Source organism: Diadema antillarum, unplaced genomic scaffold (genome assembly GCF_040938485.1).
Source record: "Diadema antillarum isolate AM-2024a unplaced genomic scaffold, OU_Dant_1.0 seq00000333_RagTag, whole genome shotgun sequence".
Classification (NCBI taxonomy): Eukaryota; Metazoa; Echinodermata; class Echinoidea; order Diadematoida; family Diadematidae; genus Diadema; species Diadema antillarum.
In genome coordinates this window covers 3,885-19,766 of record NW_027271349.1, presented here as the reverse complement: position 1 = coordinate 19,766, position 15,882 = coordinate 3,885, and the positions used below count along the sequence as shown (strand labels likewise).

At 39.2% G+C, this 15,882-nt stretch overlaps 1 protein-coding gene across 1 annotated transcript in view; it reads right to left on the bottom strand.

The window, feature by feature from the left end:
- Nucleotides 1–15,620, bottom strand: part of LOC139730766 (uncharacterized) — a 53,029-nt gene extending 37,409 nt beyond the window's left edge. Inside the window, exon 1 of the mRNA XM_071641628.1 lies at nt 15,199–15,620. Within this exon, the coding sequence (XP_071497729.1) occupies nt 15,199–15,344 (146 nt within the window). The 5' untranslated portion in view covers nt 15,345–15,620. The remainder of the gene's footprint in view (nt 1–15,198) is intronic.
- Between the last annotated feature and the right edge of the window lie 262 nt (nt 15,621–15,882).

Sequence of the window (15,882 nt, the reverse complement as noted above, 5' to 3'; positions counted from 1 at the left end):
CATCTGACATTTATTTCAGCATCTTCCGGAGCCGAATGTCATTGCTATTTACTTTCGAAAGTATAAGCAAACATCCGACATTCATTTGATCATAGTACGGAATTGAATATTATTGTTATTCATTTCCGAACGTCAAAGGGATCATTCGACATTTATTTTAGCATCTTCCGGAGCTGAATGTTATTGATATTTGTTTTCGAACATTAAAGCAAACATCCGGCATTTATTTCACCATCACATGGCGTTGAATATTATTGGTATTCATTTCCAAACGTCAAAGGGATCATTAAACATTTACTTTAGCATCTTCCAGAGCTGAATGTTATCGCTAATTTACTTTCGAACGTTGAATTAAACATCCAGCATTTATAGCATCTTCCGGAGCTGAATGTTATTGCTATTTACTTTCAAACATAAAAGTAAACATCAGACAGTTATTTTATCATCGTATACGGAGTTGAATATAATTGTTATTCATTTCCGAACGTCAAAGCAAACATCAAACATCAATTTTAATGAATCAATGTTACTGTTATTCATTTCGAAATTTAAAAAGCAGACATCCGACAATTATTTTAGCATCGTATGGAGCAGAATATTACTGCTATTCGCTTCCGAACGTAAAAGCAATCATTTGATAGTTATTTTAGCATCTTCTGGAGCCAAATGTTGCTATTTACTTTCGAAAGTAAAAGCAAACATGCGGCGTTTATTTATTATCATCGTACGGAGTTGAATATTATTGTTAATCATTTCCGAAAGTCAAAGCAAACATTCGACATTTATTTCAGCATCTTCCGGAGCAAAATGTTATCCTTATGCATTTCCGATCGCAAAATCAAATATCTGACATCAATTTTAGCACCGTATGGAGCTGAATCTTACCGTTATTCATTTCCAAAAGTATAAACAAACATCCGACATTTAATTTAGTATCATACGAAATTACCATTATTCATTTCCAAAATTAAAATGAAACACCTGACATTAATTTTAGCATCTTGCGGAGCCGATTGTTGCCGCTGTTCATTTCCAAAAGTAAAGGCAAACATTCTGACTTTTTCCTACCGGAGAAATAGGACGACTTCGTAATACACTGTATTTAGTTCTTGAGTCACTTGACAGATAAAAAAAGATCTCACCTCATGCATGCAAAATTTTACATGTATGGAGCTGCCTAATTAAGGCATACATTCGCGTTTAAGTGTAGACCTACATGTGTTTTCATAAACCCTCTTCGATCGCTACTTTCAAAGTGTTCCCCGTTCAGTGAGATCACACCCCATAAAATACGTTTTGAACTCGTGGGTTGTTACAACGCCGTCATTACCGACCGCGAATTTAAACACACGCGAAAAAGTCGGCACCAATGGAAACCGCGAAAGTTTCTGTACGCGAAAGAAACCACTTTTACAGTAGCCAAACGATACGAAAATCAACTCATAACCAATGTTGAGACAAAGGAAAGCGTCGGGACACGTCGCTCATCGTCGGGCTATCACGAGCATCATTTGTAATCTGGAGAGGTGCGTCTGGGCACGTCGCTCGCTATTCAATTTAAGCACTGGCCGTGACCATTCAGAAATCTCGCTACATCTCAAGCGCCATGTCCCGAAACGTCGGCGCTATTAAAACGAACACTTGCGTGAGCGGAGGTCACGCAACATAGAAATAATCAACAGCTTCTTTCGAGGGTGTCGGCAAGTGTCAGCAAGCGTCGGCAAGCGTCGCTGTATCATCAAAATGATGGCGCGTACTGCTTTGACCGACGCTTAGCGACGGAGTGAAAACATACTGCGACGCACTTCATTGTTCTCGCAATATGTCCCCGTCGCTGAGTGTCGCTCTCCGTCGCTCGCAGTCCCTAGTTTACCAGGTGCGCCTTATGAAATAGTACAGAGCACACCATTTTAAGAGGAATTCAAAGTTTGTTTGATGAAAATCAGGTTTGGAATGACTGAAACATCCAAAAACAAAGTAAAACAAAGCGATTGTAATAAAAGGTGGGTCCCACACTTTATTAGAATTGCTCTGTTTTGGATATCTCAGCCATTTCAAAACCAATTTTCATCAAATAAACATTGGAATTCCTCATGGAATTACATGCTCTTTCATATTTCATAAGAGGTTTCTCATTATCTCACCAAAAAATGTTAGAAACCTCAAATTAGGTCTCAACCAAAACTATACGATCCCTTTAACTAGTTGATGTTGAACAAATGCGGACATGAAGAAGATGATGAAGTAATGCGGACAATTTGATAAAACAATTACTAGCGCGAACTCTGAATTTATATAATATGCTTTTTTTTAAACGAGTGCCGATAGAAATACAAAAAAAAAAGGGAAAGCTGGCTAATCATCATGATAACTGCACATACCCTGATGATGATGATGATGATGATGATGATGACGATGTATGTGTGTACTGTAAAACATGATATATTCGTGGCATGAAATTTTAGCAAATTGGAGATGACGGCCTTTTTCGCGGCATTAAATTTTCGCAAGTTCCCTCTAACATTCAATGCATATAGTGCAGACAAGAACTTTCATATGCATTTTAATTTCACGAATCTTGACTCTTGCGAAATTTGCAATATTAAAATGCATAAACATTCGTTTTGCAGTATGTGTACATGTGTGTGGGTGTGTGTGTGTGTGGGGGGGGGGCTGGCCTTTTGACTGCACCTTGGAAATAATCTGTACTATTTTGAATTGCGTTCACATATTCCAAATCTGGCCGTGATGTGGATATTATGTGGATAATAGCAGTGTCGAAATTGTGCTGGTCACTCTGGACCCACTCCGATTTTACGACAAAGTAATGCAAACATTATCCGCATAATTGAGTTTATGAAAGGGGTATGCGACTATCATTTGTCTTGTCCTTTTGTTCTGCTGCATTCACAGAAGTCCAGACTACTGTTTGAAATGATATTACCTGCACAAATAAGATGTCATTGAAAATGTAGACACTTGCACTAAAGAGGCTAATGAACTCTTTGAATGAGGTCTCTAAAAACATGCAAACTGCATTCAGGATGGCAATAACTTTATGTGACCGATGCTCTTGAATAAAATCAATATAGTAGGGCAATACATTATCATTATTATTATGCAGAGAGGAATCTGATCGCTTCCTTGTAGATTTTAGGTTTCAATACCACACACACACAAAAAAGGATTAATACTATCCAGGACTATCAGTTTGTTACATCAAGTACACCATTTATATTAATTATGGTAGAAAATTATGAAAAGTATGTTTGGTGTAAATTACCAGAATAAGTACATTTTATCTGGATACCAAAATCACATAACACATTGATGAGTGCATGTGTGTGTGTGTGGCATGTGTGTAATTTGCAAAATTGTACAGTTCATCTTTCACACAGGAATACTAAATTTTCACAGATATGTGTAAGATCTATTTATAAGCACTGGAAAGGTACTGCAATTACCTCTGGGGAAAATCTAAAACCTCCAAAACAAGACACTCCTATGACCTATTTTCCCACACAGGGTCAAAATGTGTCAACAAAACTTTCTGGAAAAGAAAGAAAAACCAACACCGGGGACAAGACAGAAGGAATCAAAGGAACAAGGAAAGAGAAAAATAAAAGACAGGAATAAAGGGAGGTGCAGATAAACTGAAATTCTCTCTTATTTGCTTGTCTTCCAAGCAAGGCAGGATCCTCGTATGACCAGCGAAAAAGAGGTAGGAATGCAAAGACTAGTGAGCGGGTTAAAGTGTCCAATTCAAGATGACTCCCACCGTGTGTATCCACTATGATGGCCATCGGCTCAGTCAATATTCATGCAGCGGCAGTCAATATTGACCTTATGGGGGGATAGGAAGGGAAGGTTTGGATGGAGAAGATTCCAGTATGACATGTGGCACTCGGCTACAGACATGCTATCAACAGCTCACACTCGCACTTGATGATGTCAACAATGAAACGCCTCCTCCCCCAGTTTAACATCACTTTATGGGGCTTACTGCGACAATGAAAACCTCACTGTTTAAAAATTGCCATTCATGCTGCAATGAGAAATTGAACTGCCACGACACCAGAGAAAAACGATAAATTTTACCGGTACATCACGCTTGCACTTAAATGATGTAGACAAAGTAATATCCTCCTCCTCCACCTCCTCAAATCCATCCCCTTTTCCAAGTTTAACATTACTTGAGGCTTACTCTCATTAGGAATTCATGTCATTTAAAGCAAAATCCTCAAAGTTTGAACTTTTCATTTTCCTCTGCACAGAAAAATCAAAATGTAATGTCACTAGAGTGACAATTACAAGTTTCTGTCACTATCTATTCATTTCTACATGAAAAATGTGCATGAATGTCTGTTGTACAAGTGATGCAACGATAGCCTAGTCAGCAAACTACTTTTTCGCAAGAGGTCGCAAGGAGTAATCTGAAGCACCGAGTGGATGTCAAGTGACACGATTATTGCTAGTTGTCCAAAGTTTGGGTTCAAACTTCACACCAAGGTAGAAAAGTCACCTTCTTGGTGTATGATTATTCATATAATCTTTTTTTTTTTTTGGGGGGGGGGGTGCGGATTTGGACATGGCTTCTCTGCATGTTTATCATCTGGGCCTCGTTTTATCAAAAGATATAATCGATTATAAATTTCCTTACCACACAGGCTGCCATATACTTACCATAGAAATCAACTATATAATCAATTCATACAACAGGGCCCTGGTCAAATCACCATTGGCTAATAATGCAATTTTTCACCGTCAGTGTGATTAGCTACATGTAGGAGGACGTGGAGGCCGTCTTATTACACAACAGGCGTGTGAACTAGTCGCCATAAAATTGCCAGATATGACGCAGCAGACATCCTGTTTACCGAGTTCAAAGCTGATAAAAACAAACATTTGTTACACCCTTTAAATATTCTGAGATCTCTTACACAATAATATACAACATAGAGAGAGAGCAATTCTGTATGTGTTGACAAAAATTACTGCATACTGGTGAATAAAACAATCTCACATGTATTCATGGCGTAATACAATTGACTATGTCTATTGGAAGCAAATGGATGAAGACCAGGTGGGGGAAAGTAAAGTTTAAAATTTCAAAAAGAGGCACAGTATAGTCGTTTGTGCAATGAAAGTAGAGGTATATTGTTGTTAATTACACATTGTACCCTCACAACAACGGAACAATAACTAATCCCCTTAGGGGCCATTCCAGTCAAAAAATGTGGACAGATAAATGGTATATATTCATAGCACACATACCATTTTATAATTCCATTACACACTGTAAAAACAGAAACTCTTCTGATGCAGAAATATTTGCATACTTCATGGCATGTAACTTCCGCACATAGATGAAGACATGGAAATTTTTTGTCCATTACATCTTGTCCACACAACTTGTGATGCTATGATTGGCAATGTGCGCAAAGTCAACAAATGCCGAGCAAATCCAACCTTTCTTGAAGCAGGGACATACACTAATTCCAGCAAAAAACAAAAACAAAAACTTCCTACCTTTCTAATAATATTGAAAGTAAATTTTGTAAGTAAAAATATGAATTCCAATCCAGCACCTACCTACGTATAAAATACAGACAGGCAGTTTTGATATCAGTGTAAAACAATGGCAGAAGAACCCTTTCCTCTATCACTCTTTTATGAAGACACACAAAACTTTCATATGCTATGTTTTTTTATTCTATATTCCATTTTAACACTTACACTGTTCTGTGCTTTTGCTTTTCTTCTTGTGTGTGTATTGTTGTGTGGTTTTTTTATTGGTTTTTTTTTTTTTTTTTTTTGAAAAAGAAGTCAACATGAACACGGAGTGGCATTATACTTTTGGGTACAAAGAGTTCATTTCTGTTGGCAACCGCTCTGACGGTTTGCTATTTTGGGGCTGTACCCATGAATCCTATTAAAAGACAAAAAGGCTAATGTAATACATGCTGTAAAGTGGGGAGCGTATCGCATACCTCCCCCACACTAATATATCCCCCTGCTATATACTGCCCACACTAGCAATATTTCCCCCTGCCATTAATATTTGATCTATCCCTACAGCATCCAGTGTAGCAATCAGAGGGTAACGACCTCACTGTTCATCACACTAGCTATGACTAAGCACGCTTTCTCAAAATCCTCCATTTTTTCTCCCCAACATCATCACAAACTCATCCTCCCATGAGAACCCTCTTCCATTTCACGATAACATGCAGGAGCTAAAACATGAGGCAAAAATGAAAGCCAAAACAAAGCAAAAACAAGGTGTGTACATTTTGGTGTAAACATAACATAATTGTATGACTCTTATACTTCATTTTAACTGTAGTTCTTAACAATAATGCCAATGTGCAACATTTCCCATGCTCACACTGTGCATGCGAGTCCATAAATAAGATCCACATGCATTTTTGTTGTCTTTTTGCATGTCTATTGGTACCTAAAATAGGGCACTGTGAACTGAATAAATGGATTCACTCATAACAACCACAGCTATAGCCAGCCATACAATGACACGAAACCCTATAGATCTAAGAAATCTTAACAACATGAGGCATAGAAATATAATAATTACTAAGCATTGTGATCATGATCTTGTCAAAATAGGTAAGGATGCTAATTTCATAGGACATAGCACTCACTTGCGCTGTATGTACAAAATTCTGGAGATGAAAACTAGTATCACAACTCTGGGCGAAATATGATGAAAACACTGTACACTTTCATGCATGCGCATATATATAACACTGCCACAAATTACATTTCAGAGAAATAACATACATCCATTATTTAATGTAATAGAGAGTTCTATGCTTTGAATGTCTCAGAGAAAAAGACAATTATTAACTGACAGTCATACTGAGTCATAAACCTTAAAGACTACTTATTGTATCAAAACCCCATGAACTGTTCAATGTATTGTACGTCACCGCTTGCATGGCGGGCACTGTTTACATCAGAGCAGCAGAATCGGGTAGGAGTTTGGAGGGTACGGATTTTAAGTTGTGCTCATTTGAATTGCAGATGAGAGATATAAATGATGCAGTCTTATTTACTCAAGACAGTCTTTTCAGCTTTTCCAGATGACCCTGTCACTGTCTAAAAATGAACCATAGGATTGCCAAGGTAACCATCTGTGTACCTGGACCATGAGGGTTATCCGGGGTCAAACATCTTGTCCAAGGATGTTCATAACAACACGACTTTGGACTCTGGGAATTCTTGCTCTCGTACAGTATGAACCTTTTAGTCATACCACTGTCGCTCCCGCAAGGGATGAGCTCTTGATGTATGGAATACGTTTGTACGGGTGGTAAGTACACTTTCTATTTTTAGGGCTTAGAGTGTACATGTTTTGTGCCACGCGCTTGCCTGCCTCTCTCCACATGAGATTCAATTTGTCATCGGGATCAGCGGCACAGCATCTGATGTGGTAGATGGGATAACACTGGAGGGAAAGGTCAACAACCTCACGCGGAATGCCAAGCAAGCCATCTCCGCATCATTTCGCTGCGGCTGCCTCGCTGCCAGCCCGTTTGCGCAGCTCCGAAAGTGAGGTGCGCCATGGCTGCGGCACAACATCAACACGACACTGACACCGTGCAATTCACTAGGGAGATACTACAATACAATATTGACAAAAAAACCTTCAAGAGGAATTATCTGCCATGTAATCTACTAATCACCAATCTAAAGCATCCATCTACTCCATGATATGACCAGAGAATCTCATTTGATATACACCTCACACACATATTCTGTGAGACTATGATGATCAAAACTGAATGGTCAACCCAATGGTGGGTACATTGGTCCTTACACCTGCAGCCTACAAAAACATATTGACAGGAAGTAGCAGCGGGATCAATGCGGGGCGATGCCCATCAAATTTTGTTCAAACGTCGCATCTTATCAACGTCCAGTCCGAGTAAAATGAAATGCTTACGGTTTCTTTTTGGTCGCGCTGTGTCTTCTTGCCCCTTGCTGGCCCGTCGATGGGTCCATTGGACATCAGGACAGAGGGAGAAAGAAGGATGGGGGAGAGAGAGAGAAGCCACTGATGATGCCTACGTGCATTGGTGGTGGGGTGACGGTGATCTGTAATGCTGCAGGAATTGATGGCCGAGAGCGGATGGCGCATCGTGCAGATGGACAAGAAGACACGCAGAGGTGGAGGAGGATAAGAGGCTATTTTTGTGTACGTTGGTAGTCTTGATCGGAGGCAAGGAAGTGGATGGGAGGACGAAAGTAGAGAGGGAGGATGGGAGAGAGTGTGAAGAGGGGAAAGAGATATACACGTGGATGGATGAAGGGGGTTGTGGGTAACTAGGTCATATCACTATGGTAACTTGGAAAACAGCGGGAGTTGTTGATGAACAAGGAGAAAGCTGTGTAGAGGAACAGTGAGATATCTAAGGAGAGTCCAGGAGTTGCTATGTTATTTTTTTTCCAGTTCAAAGAGGAATTATATCATACCATTTAATGACTTATAATTTTTTTTAATTGTAACCGCCCTCCTCCCTGCCCCTCCTCCCCCCCCCCAAAAAAAATATGATAGTTGGTATTCCTTGGGAAATATACTAAATTGAAAAACAAAATAAAAAACACACAAATCTGTCATTTAACTTTCTGCATTTGAATCAATTTCAATAATCAGGGTTCAACACTTAACTCTTTTTTTCTCAGATGGCATATTTGGACAGCTAAAATCTTTGCATTTGAAGGTTTGGTTGCCGGAAATAAAAGGAAATACAAAACTCCATTTCAAATTTTAGCTTCCCGATCAAGCCACCAAAAGGTAGCCTTTTCAGGAAATTTGTTGGCCCGACATTAAGTTTTAAAGGTCCTGGGCCACCACCAATGTTGGGACCTGGGGACCGTTTCATGAAACTTTTTGTCAGTGATTTACACTGACAACTGTTAAAAGCTACTGAAATCCTTGTGTCTGATTGGCTGATAGCAAATTTGTTGGTGAAAACCTCCGACGAACTCGTTGATGAAATGCCCCCCTGATGACCAATATTACACTATGAGTTTGCCGATTGCACATGAAGTGGGCAGCCAATGCTAAGCCTACAATGCGCATAATACATTATGCATACAAGAATGACCCTTCCTCTCTTGCCAAATTAGGTACCAAGCATGAGATCTGAACTATGTCAGTGCTGCGATGACATCATGAAATCCTATCACAGGGCATTGGTGAGATCTCTGCACCTGTGGCTATGCTGACAGAAGTAAAACAGAGAAATGGTATAGGGGGACAAGATCTGAACTTCAGGGACCTGTTCCAGGAAAGCGGGTCTGGTTCCAAGACCGGGCTTTTGGTGGGCGCTGGCTCCTGATGTTTGGCCTGATGCCCGACTATCACTGGAATGCTGAGCTTTAAAGTTCAAGGAGGGGGAGGGTTAGCTGGTAGAGGACGGAGATACCATTCAAATGGCGCCCAGTTCGGGCTAACAAGGCCGAATGATGTGGGATGCACTGGCTTAGCCCCTCCCATCAAGCACGTTCATCTGCATGTCATTTCAATGCTTGCGTGATTCGAGACCGCCTCATGAATGCACGCATGTGTTTACAGCCTCCTGGAGGGTAGAATACTACCATAAATGCCAAAGCGACGCTTTTGAACGCACGCACGCATTGTTTTGATTGACAGTCTCATGTGCTAATAAACAAATGATGTTGAAGGAAAAGCTTGAACTGCATTACGTGTTTCCTCTTCCAAGAATACCAAGAGGAGATTAAAACACAGATGAATTCTCTGTTGAGAAACTTCTGATTCCTTCCCTGGCATATTTCCATGGTATTTACAGGGCATGAGCACTTTTGTGGGTCAGAACATGCTCGGTTAAAAAATGTGTATAACGTCCTGTTCAACAATGCACCCAAATTCACAGGTACAGTATACGGTACTTTTCTACTGAAGACCAAGGGTCGTGTAATGCATCTTGTACATTATCTGAACTGTTCTTTTTTTAATATATTGCAATCACCATTATCATCACCATTACCATCATCATTTTATCACTGTTATTGCTGCTGCTGTCTTGTTTATGTTCATCTCCATTATCATTATGATTTCATAATTTGGCATTTGAAGAAAAGATAAAAAACACACACACACAAGAAGCACCTTCCAGAAGCTATCATACTGAAAGCCCAGGTCCTAAGTATGACTGATCAATTGTTGCTCAAGATAAAGAAAACAATAACAGCAACAGAAAAATTCACCACCACCACCACCAACAAAAACAACAACAATAACAAGTGTATATGAATTACTATGGCAATGGCAAACAAGGAATGCATTTTTCATGGCTCCTGCGGCAGCGATCGCACATATTTAATGTCATAGGTCTCTGGCCGCATTAAAGTATACACATCTAGCCGTGAAATTCTGCCATCCTGCACAACCATGAGCCCTATATTATTATGATAAGCACAGAGTGTATAATATGGGGATGCTACTACCAGTCCTATCCTGGGCATATTGCAATTAAGAATGCTTAAAGCCCAACATCACATAACCACCAATTTGCTGCAATTAGGATGCGAGCTTAATGATTTAAAGATTCAATCTCATAATTACGCTATCCAATAAAACATAATGACTCCGGCACCCTTTGGGCGAAGGTATAAAAAAATGTTAAAGAAATGAAATGATTAATGTCCTTATTTAATTTGGACAAAATAATTGATCAAATATATAATTCCTACGATCCAATCCTGACAACAACAACTACAAAATGTCTGCTTAAAATTGCTAGTCTTAACTTAAAACTTTCAAGCCAAAATTAGAATCTATTATTATTATTCTATCCTAATATTATTGTAATTAACATTCTTATCTTAATTACTCATCAAATAGGTATAAACATCCCCAGCTAAAATGGTTATGTCTGGTTACACTGCCATATAGCTATCAGGGGCATTAGAGTGCAGATAAACACAACATCACCATTGCTTAAAGTAATGTCTGTTTAAACCTGAAACCAGTTTGCAGTTTTCACAACCATAATTGTATCTTAGCTATGATAATTGTGCTTTAAATATTTATGACGATTTAGGGAAAAATAATCTTGCTGTATCCCCAAGCAAGTTTTGTCCATGTGTAAGCTATACATCTAAATATTTTTGATATCTCAAAACAAGTCAGTTTCTTTGATTGTACATCTCTGATTTATGAAATGTAGTAATAGCATACAAAAGGCTTATATCAGAAACATTTGGTTTCTTATACTGCTTTCTTATAAATTTTGTTAAATATAATCTAATTGTAAACTTGCTTATCCCCATCTGTTTCAATGCAGTAAGAAATCATAAATCGGTGCATCGATCATTTTCAACTCTTTATTTCAGAAATTGGACATTCTTGTTTACCTTTGTATGATTATCACTACAAATAAAGTAGTTGGCTCGTTGAACACAGAAACAAATTTTCTTTTTTTTTTGGTATTAAAGATTTTTTTTTCTGGCAGTGTTTTTTTTTTCTAGTTAACCTCATTGATATTATTGTTAGCATTACCATTATTATCATAATAAACATTAGTAACAGCGGCAATATATAGTCGTTCAGTTTTCATTATTATAAGCATCACTGTTACCATTGGTACCATACTCATCACCATTATGAACTCACATGTCTAATGGTATCATTTGAATCTTTGATAGAAGTAGCAATAGCAGCGGTGAGGGTATGTGTAAAGGCTGTCAAATGAAAAATTATGAAACTTAGGATTCTTGGGACGTAAGAACAAAAGGCAGAACAACAACCAAAATAGCCAAGATAAAGAAAGGTGAAAATGCCTTGAGCACTCGGGGTGCAAACACATACATAAAGAGGAAACAATGTGGAAAGCATGAAAGAACATGCAAGAGAAAACATGGGAGGGTGGGTGTGAGGGAAGTCAGAAAAAGGCGTCCACTGTTCCTATAATAGATTGTGTCTCACGGCGACGTACCAGATAGCGACGGTCACATGCTGAAAACAAACGATCTTGCCACGATACGCAATGTGCGTCATCTCCTGCAGCCGAACCAAAGCCCAAAAGTGATGGCTTCTCCGACGAACGAGGGGGGAAGGGGGGGGGGTGGGAGAAACCATACTAGATTGCAATTAAACACATTTACGCCTGAAGCCCTTCACAAGACTCTCAGGTTTCTGCCAAATTTAGCTTGTGAGATGGATCGCAGGGATTCCACAGGAAAATAAAGTAGTAATGTCCCGAGTCGAGGGATGTGAGCAGGAATGGAAAGAATCAGACAGCAGAGAATCTCTCGGAGTACTGTAAAGCATGATATATTCGCGGCATGAAATTTTCACGAATTGGAGCTGACAGCCTTTTTTGTGGCATGAAATTTTCGCGAAGTGCCACTGGAGTTCAGTGCATATAGTGTAAACAAGAACTTTCGCGTGCATTTTAATTTCGCGAATCTTGGCGCTCGCGAAATTCGCGAAATTAAAGTGCACGCGAAAATTCCTCATTTTACAGTGATTCTCTGAAATATGCTTTGGATGGAGCAGCACAAACGTCACTAAAACACTCAGAAATGATTTCTTAGAGAAACAGCCCATTATCAGAGTTGCCAACATCAACATAACAGCATTAGGAAGATGCTTCCAAGCAATCAGGGAAAAATTTGTGCATCAGATGCATCTCAATAGAAATACAATTAGTGCAATGTATCAGGGGGCTTTTACATTCTCTGGTAATAGAATACATTTGTACAAGAGATGAGTGCTTTCTCAGGGAGCCTACCACTGAATCAGAAACTCTACGACATTAGGTAAATTTGCTGTTACTGCAATTGCATTATCATAACAAGAGGCATGTCATTGTGTTCGTGTGTGTGTGTGTGTGTGTGTGTGTGCCTGTCTAGAGGTCTACTTTGGTTGTTGTTTTTGCTTTTTGATGGACGACTGTGATCAATTCTAACCAAAAAATAAAATACATCTTAAGGAGACTCAACAGAAGGGTTCTCTTTTCTAGTACTGTATGAATTGCTAATTAAACTTATTGAACAAAGAGAACATTGCAAGTTGTGCCTCTATGGGATAAACAAATTGGAAAGATATAGAATGTTGAAGTGTCCTGTGTTTTCATGAGACAGTGAGTCATGTCATGATCATTTACTGTGCAAATCAAATGAGATAATGTCAGCTCCTCACAACTCTCACAATGGTTCGTACATCATCATGAAAAATATTACAAAAACTATTGTATGATTATGTTAATTAATGTAGCAAGCCTCCAAATCAGAAATACCCCTCTAAAAATCTCATCGCTGCCAAATCCATGCCATAATACGATGCGGAGGATACAATTTCTTCCTTTTTGGATAATTTTAAAGCGACAGGAAATCTGGCGAAGATTTGGACGCAAGCTAATTGACAGAGTGGAAAGGCAGTGACATCATCACTTCATTTTACTATGAAATGAGATTGAGATAGTTTGTAGTTTTCATGAAAGCATGTGACAGTATATTTAAAGGGATGTTATAGTTTTGGCTGAGGCCTGGCTTTAGGTTTCTAACTTTTGGGGGGCAAGATGAGAAACCTTTCATGAAATATGAAAGAGCATGTTATTCCAAGAGGAACTAAACATTTATTCAAAGAAAATTGGTTTTGAAATGGCTGAGATATCCAAAACAAAGTGATCCTTTTATTAGGGTCCCTTTGTTTTACTTTGTTTTTGAATATGTCAGCCATTTTAAAACCGGTTTTCATCAAATAAATTCTGTTTTCCTCTTGGAATGGTATGCTCTGTAACATTGCACAAGTGGTTTCTCAGTACATATAACTAAAAGTTAAAGGCTCAATCTTCATCTCCACCAATACTAGACTATTCCTTTAATCTATTTGTAATTTGGGGCTAAATTTTATGAAACTTTTCACTGCCATTCGTTTAATGTTACTCAATAAACAACAGTCAATTCACATATGGGTGAGAGTCTCGTATGAAATTCCAGAATGGTACAAGGAACAAACTAACGACAACTGAGAACAACAAAATGGAAGATATCACAGATTTACACATACATACATACAATACATACATACATACATACACACACACACACACACACACACACACACACACACACACACACACACACACACACACAATCAAGTCCTTCCATCAAATACACACAGTCTGCTCAGAGATGAAAGGGAACCACATGATACAAAATGCATGGAAACATCTCCTAAATCAAAGTAGAAATAAAGTCATAATAACTCTCATAAGAACGTTCATACTCTGCCTTCTCTTGGTGGCTTGTTTCTGGAAGATTTCATTCCAAACCTGGTCATTATAAGTACTTTTCTAAACATTTCCTTCATCCCTTTTCTCACATCTCTCGACATATTTTTCATTTGCTTCTCTCAGTACCATGGGATGAGCATCTGTTCATGATGGATACTGGCACATTACAAATGTTCTTTATATTTAAATATCATTATAAAGGATTTTCCTCTTTTTTTTTTTCAACAGCAACATGTAGGCAGCCTTGGTCCTCCTTAGATGCACAACACAAATGTAACGATGACAGGAAACATCTTGGACAGAACGTATGCTATAGCCGACACAAAATAATTTCTATCCGCACGAAGCACATAAACATTTTGAGACAGACAGACAGACACCTCTCTCAATCACTGCCCTTACATCAAAAGGATGTTTGTGTCCTGAAGAAAAAAAAAAGCTAAATCAAATACTAAATCTATTACTAATGACATCCCCATCAACAGTTTGTCGCCATATCATAAATGATACATGAGGACATTCCTTTAACCACTCTACTTTCTTTTTTAGTATTACTTGAGCGTCAGACTCAGTATTAACCCGTTGAGGACAGATTGATTTTGCTACAACATGCATTTCCCATAGACAGCTGCCTGAGTATTCTCGGGACTCGTCCTCAACGGGTTAAAGCATCCTTCTGCCGACATTATAACGGGTCCTTCATCATCTTCATCTATTTTTGTTTTCTTTTGTACTAGCCACAGGTGGAAAATAATCCAGACAATTGAGGGTCCATGGTTTGCATTTCCACCAAACTACTTCTAGAGCTTCAGTGTTCATCCACGCAGACATCACACACATATGTTTGAATATATACTAAATATGTACATGTAAATATATGAATAGAAAGACATTTGCGGGGGAAAACTCCTACCTCTGAAATACCATGATGACCCCCATCATGGCCTGGTCCAGGTTTTGGGCCTCAAACGGGCACCCATTAGGGGAGAATGCCGCCACCCCGACATCACTCTTATCCAAGAAGTCTGCCCCTTTCCCCACGTCAAGAATCGGCTTCATGCTTTTCCCTATCACTCCTCACTACCTCTCAACATCGGCGGCGATCCTTTTGGAAGAAACATGAACACGCCGTTCCCGTCTCACCCCCCTTTGGTTTGTCGTTGTGCAAAATAAGACCTCCCTTCCGTTCGCGACGAAAACACCTCAAATGCTGGCTTATTCCAAACGCTCGCCAATATCACTAATGACCAAGGTCTATTCCGCCGTCTGATGTGACACCGAGTGGATTAGATAACAATGCAGTCGCCGTGAAATGCTGCGTGGACATGCCCACGCTTCCCTGCGTGCAAATGGCTGCACCCAAAGTTTGGCCGATGGAGGATGGATTGGAAGGGGGGAAAAAATGTATATATCTATATCAGAAGAATACATCCCATCCAGAGTGGTTCCGTAGATGAGAGTGAGATGCGATGATGATGAGGATTGTAAATGGTGGTGGTTGCACAGCATCCGTCTCTCCCTCACCCTTTTCTCTTCTCCCTTCTCTCTCTCTCTCTTCGTCTGTCGTCGTCTCCCCTACCGCTGCCGAACAATCAGC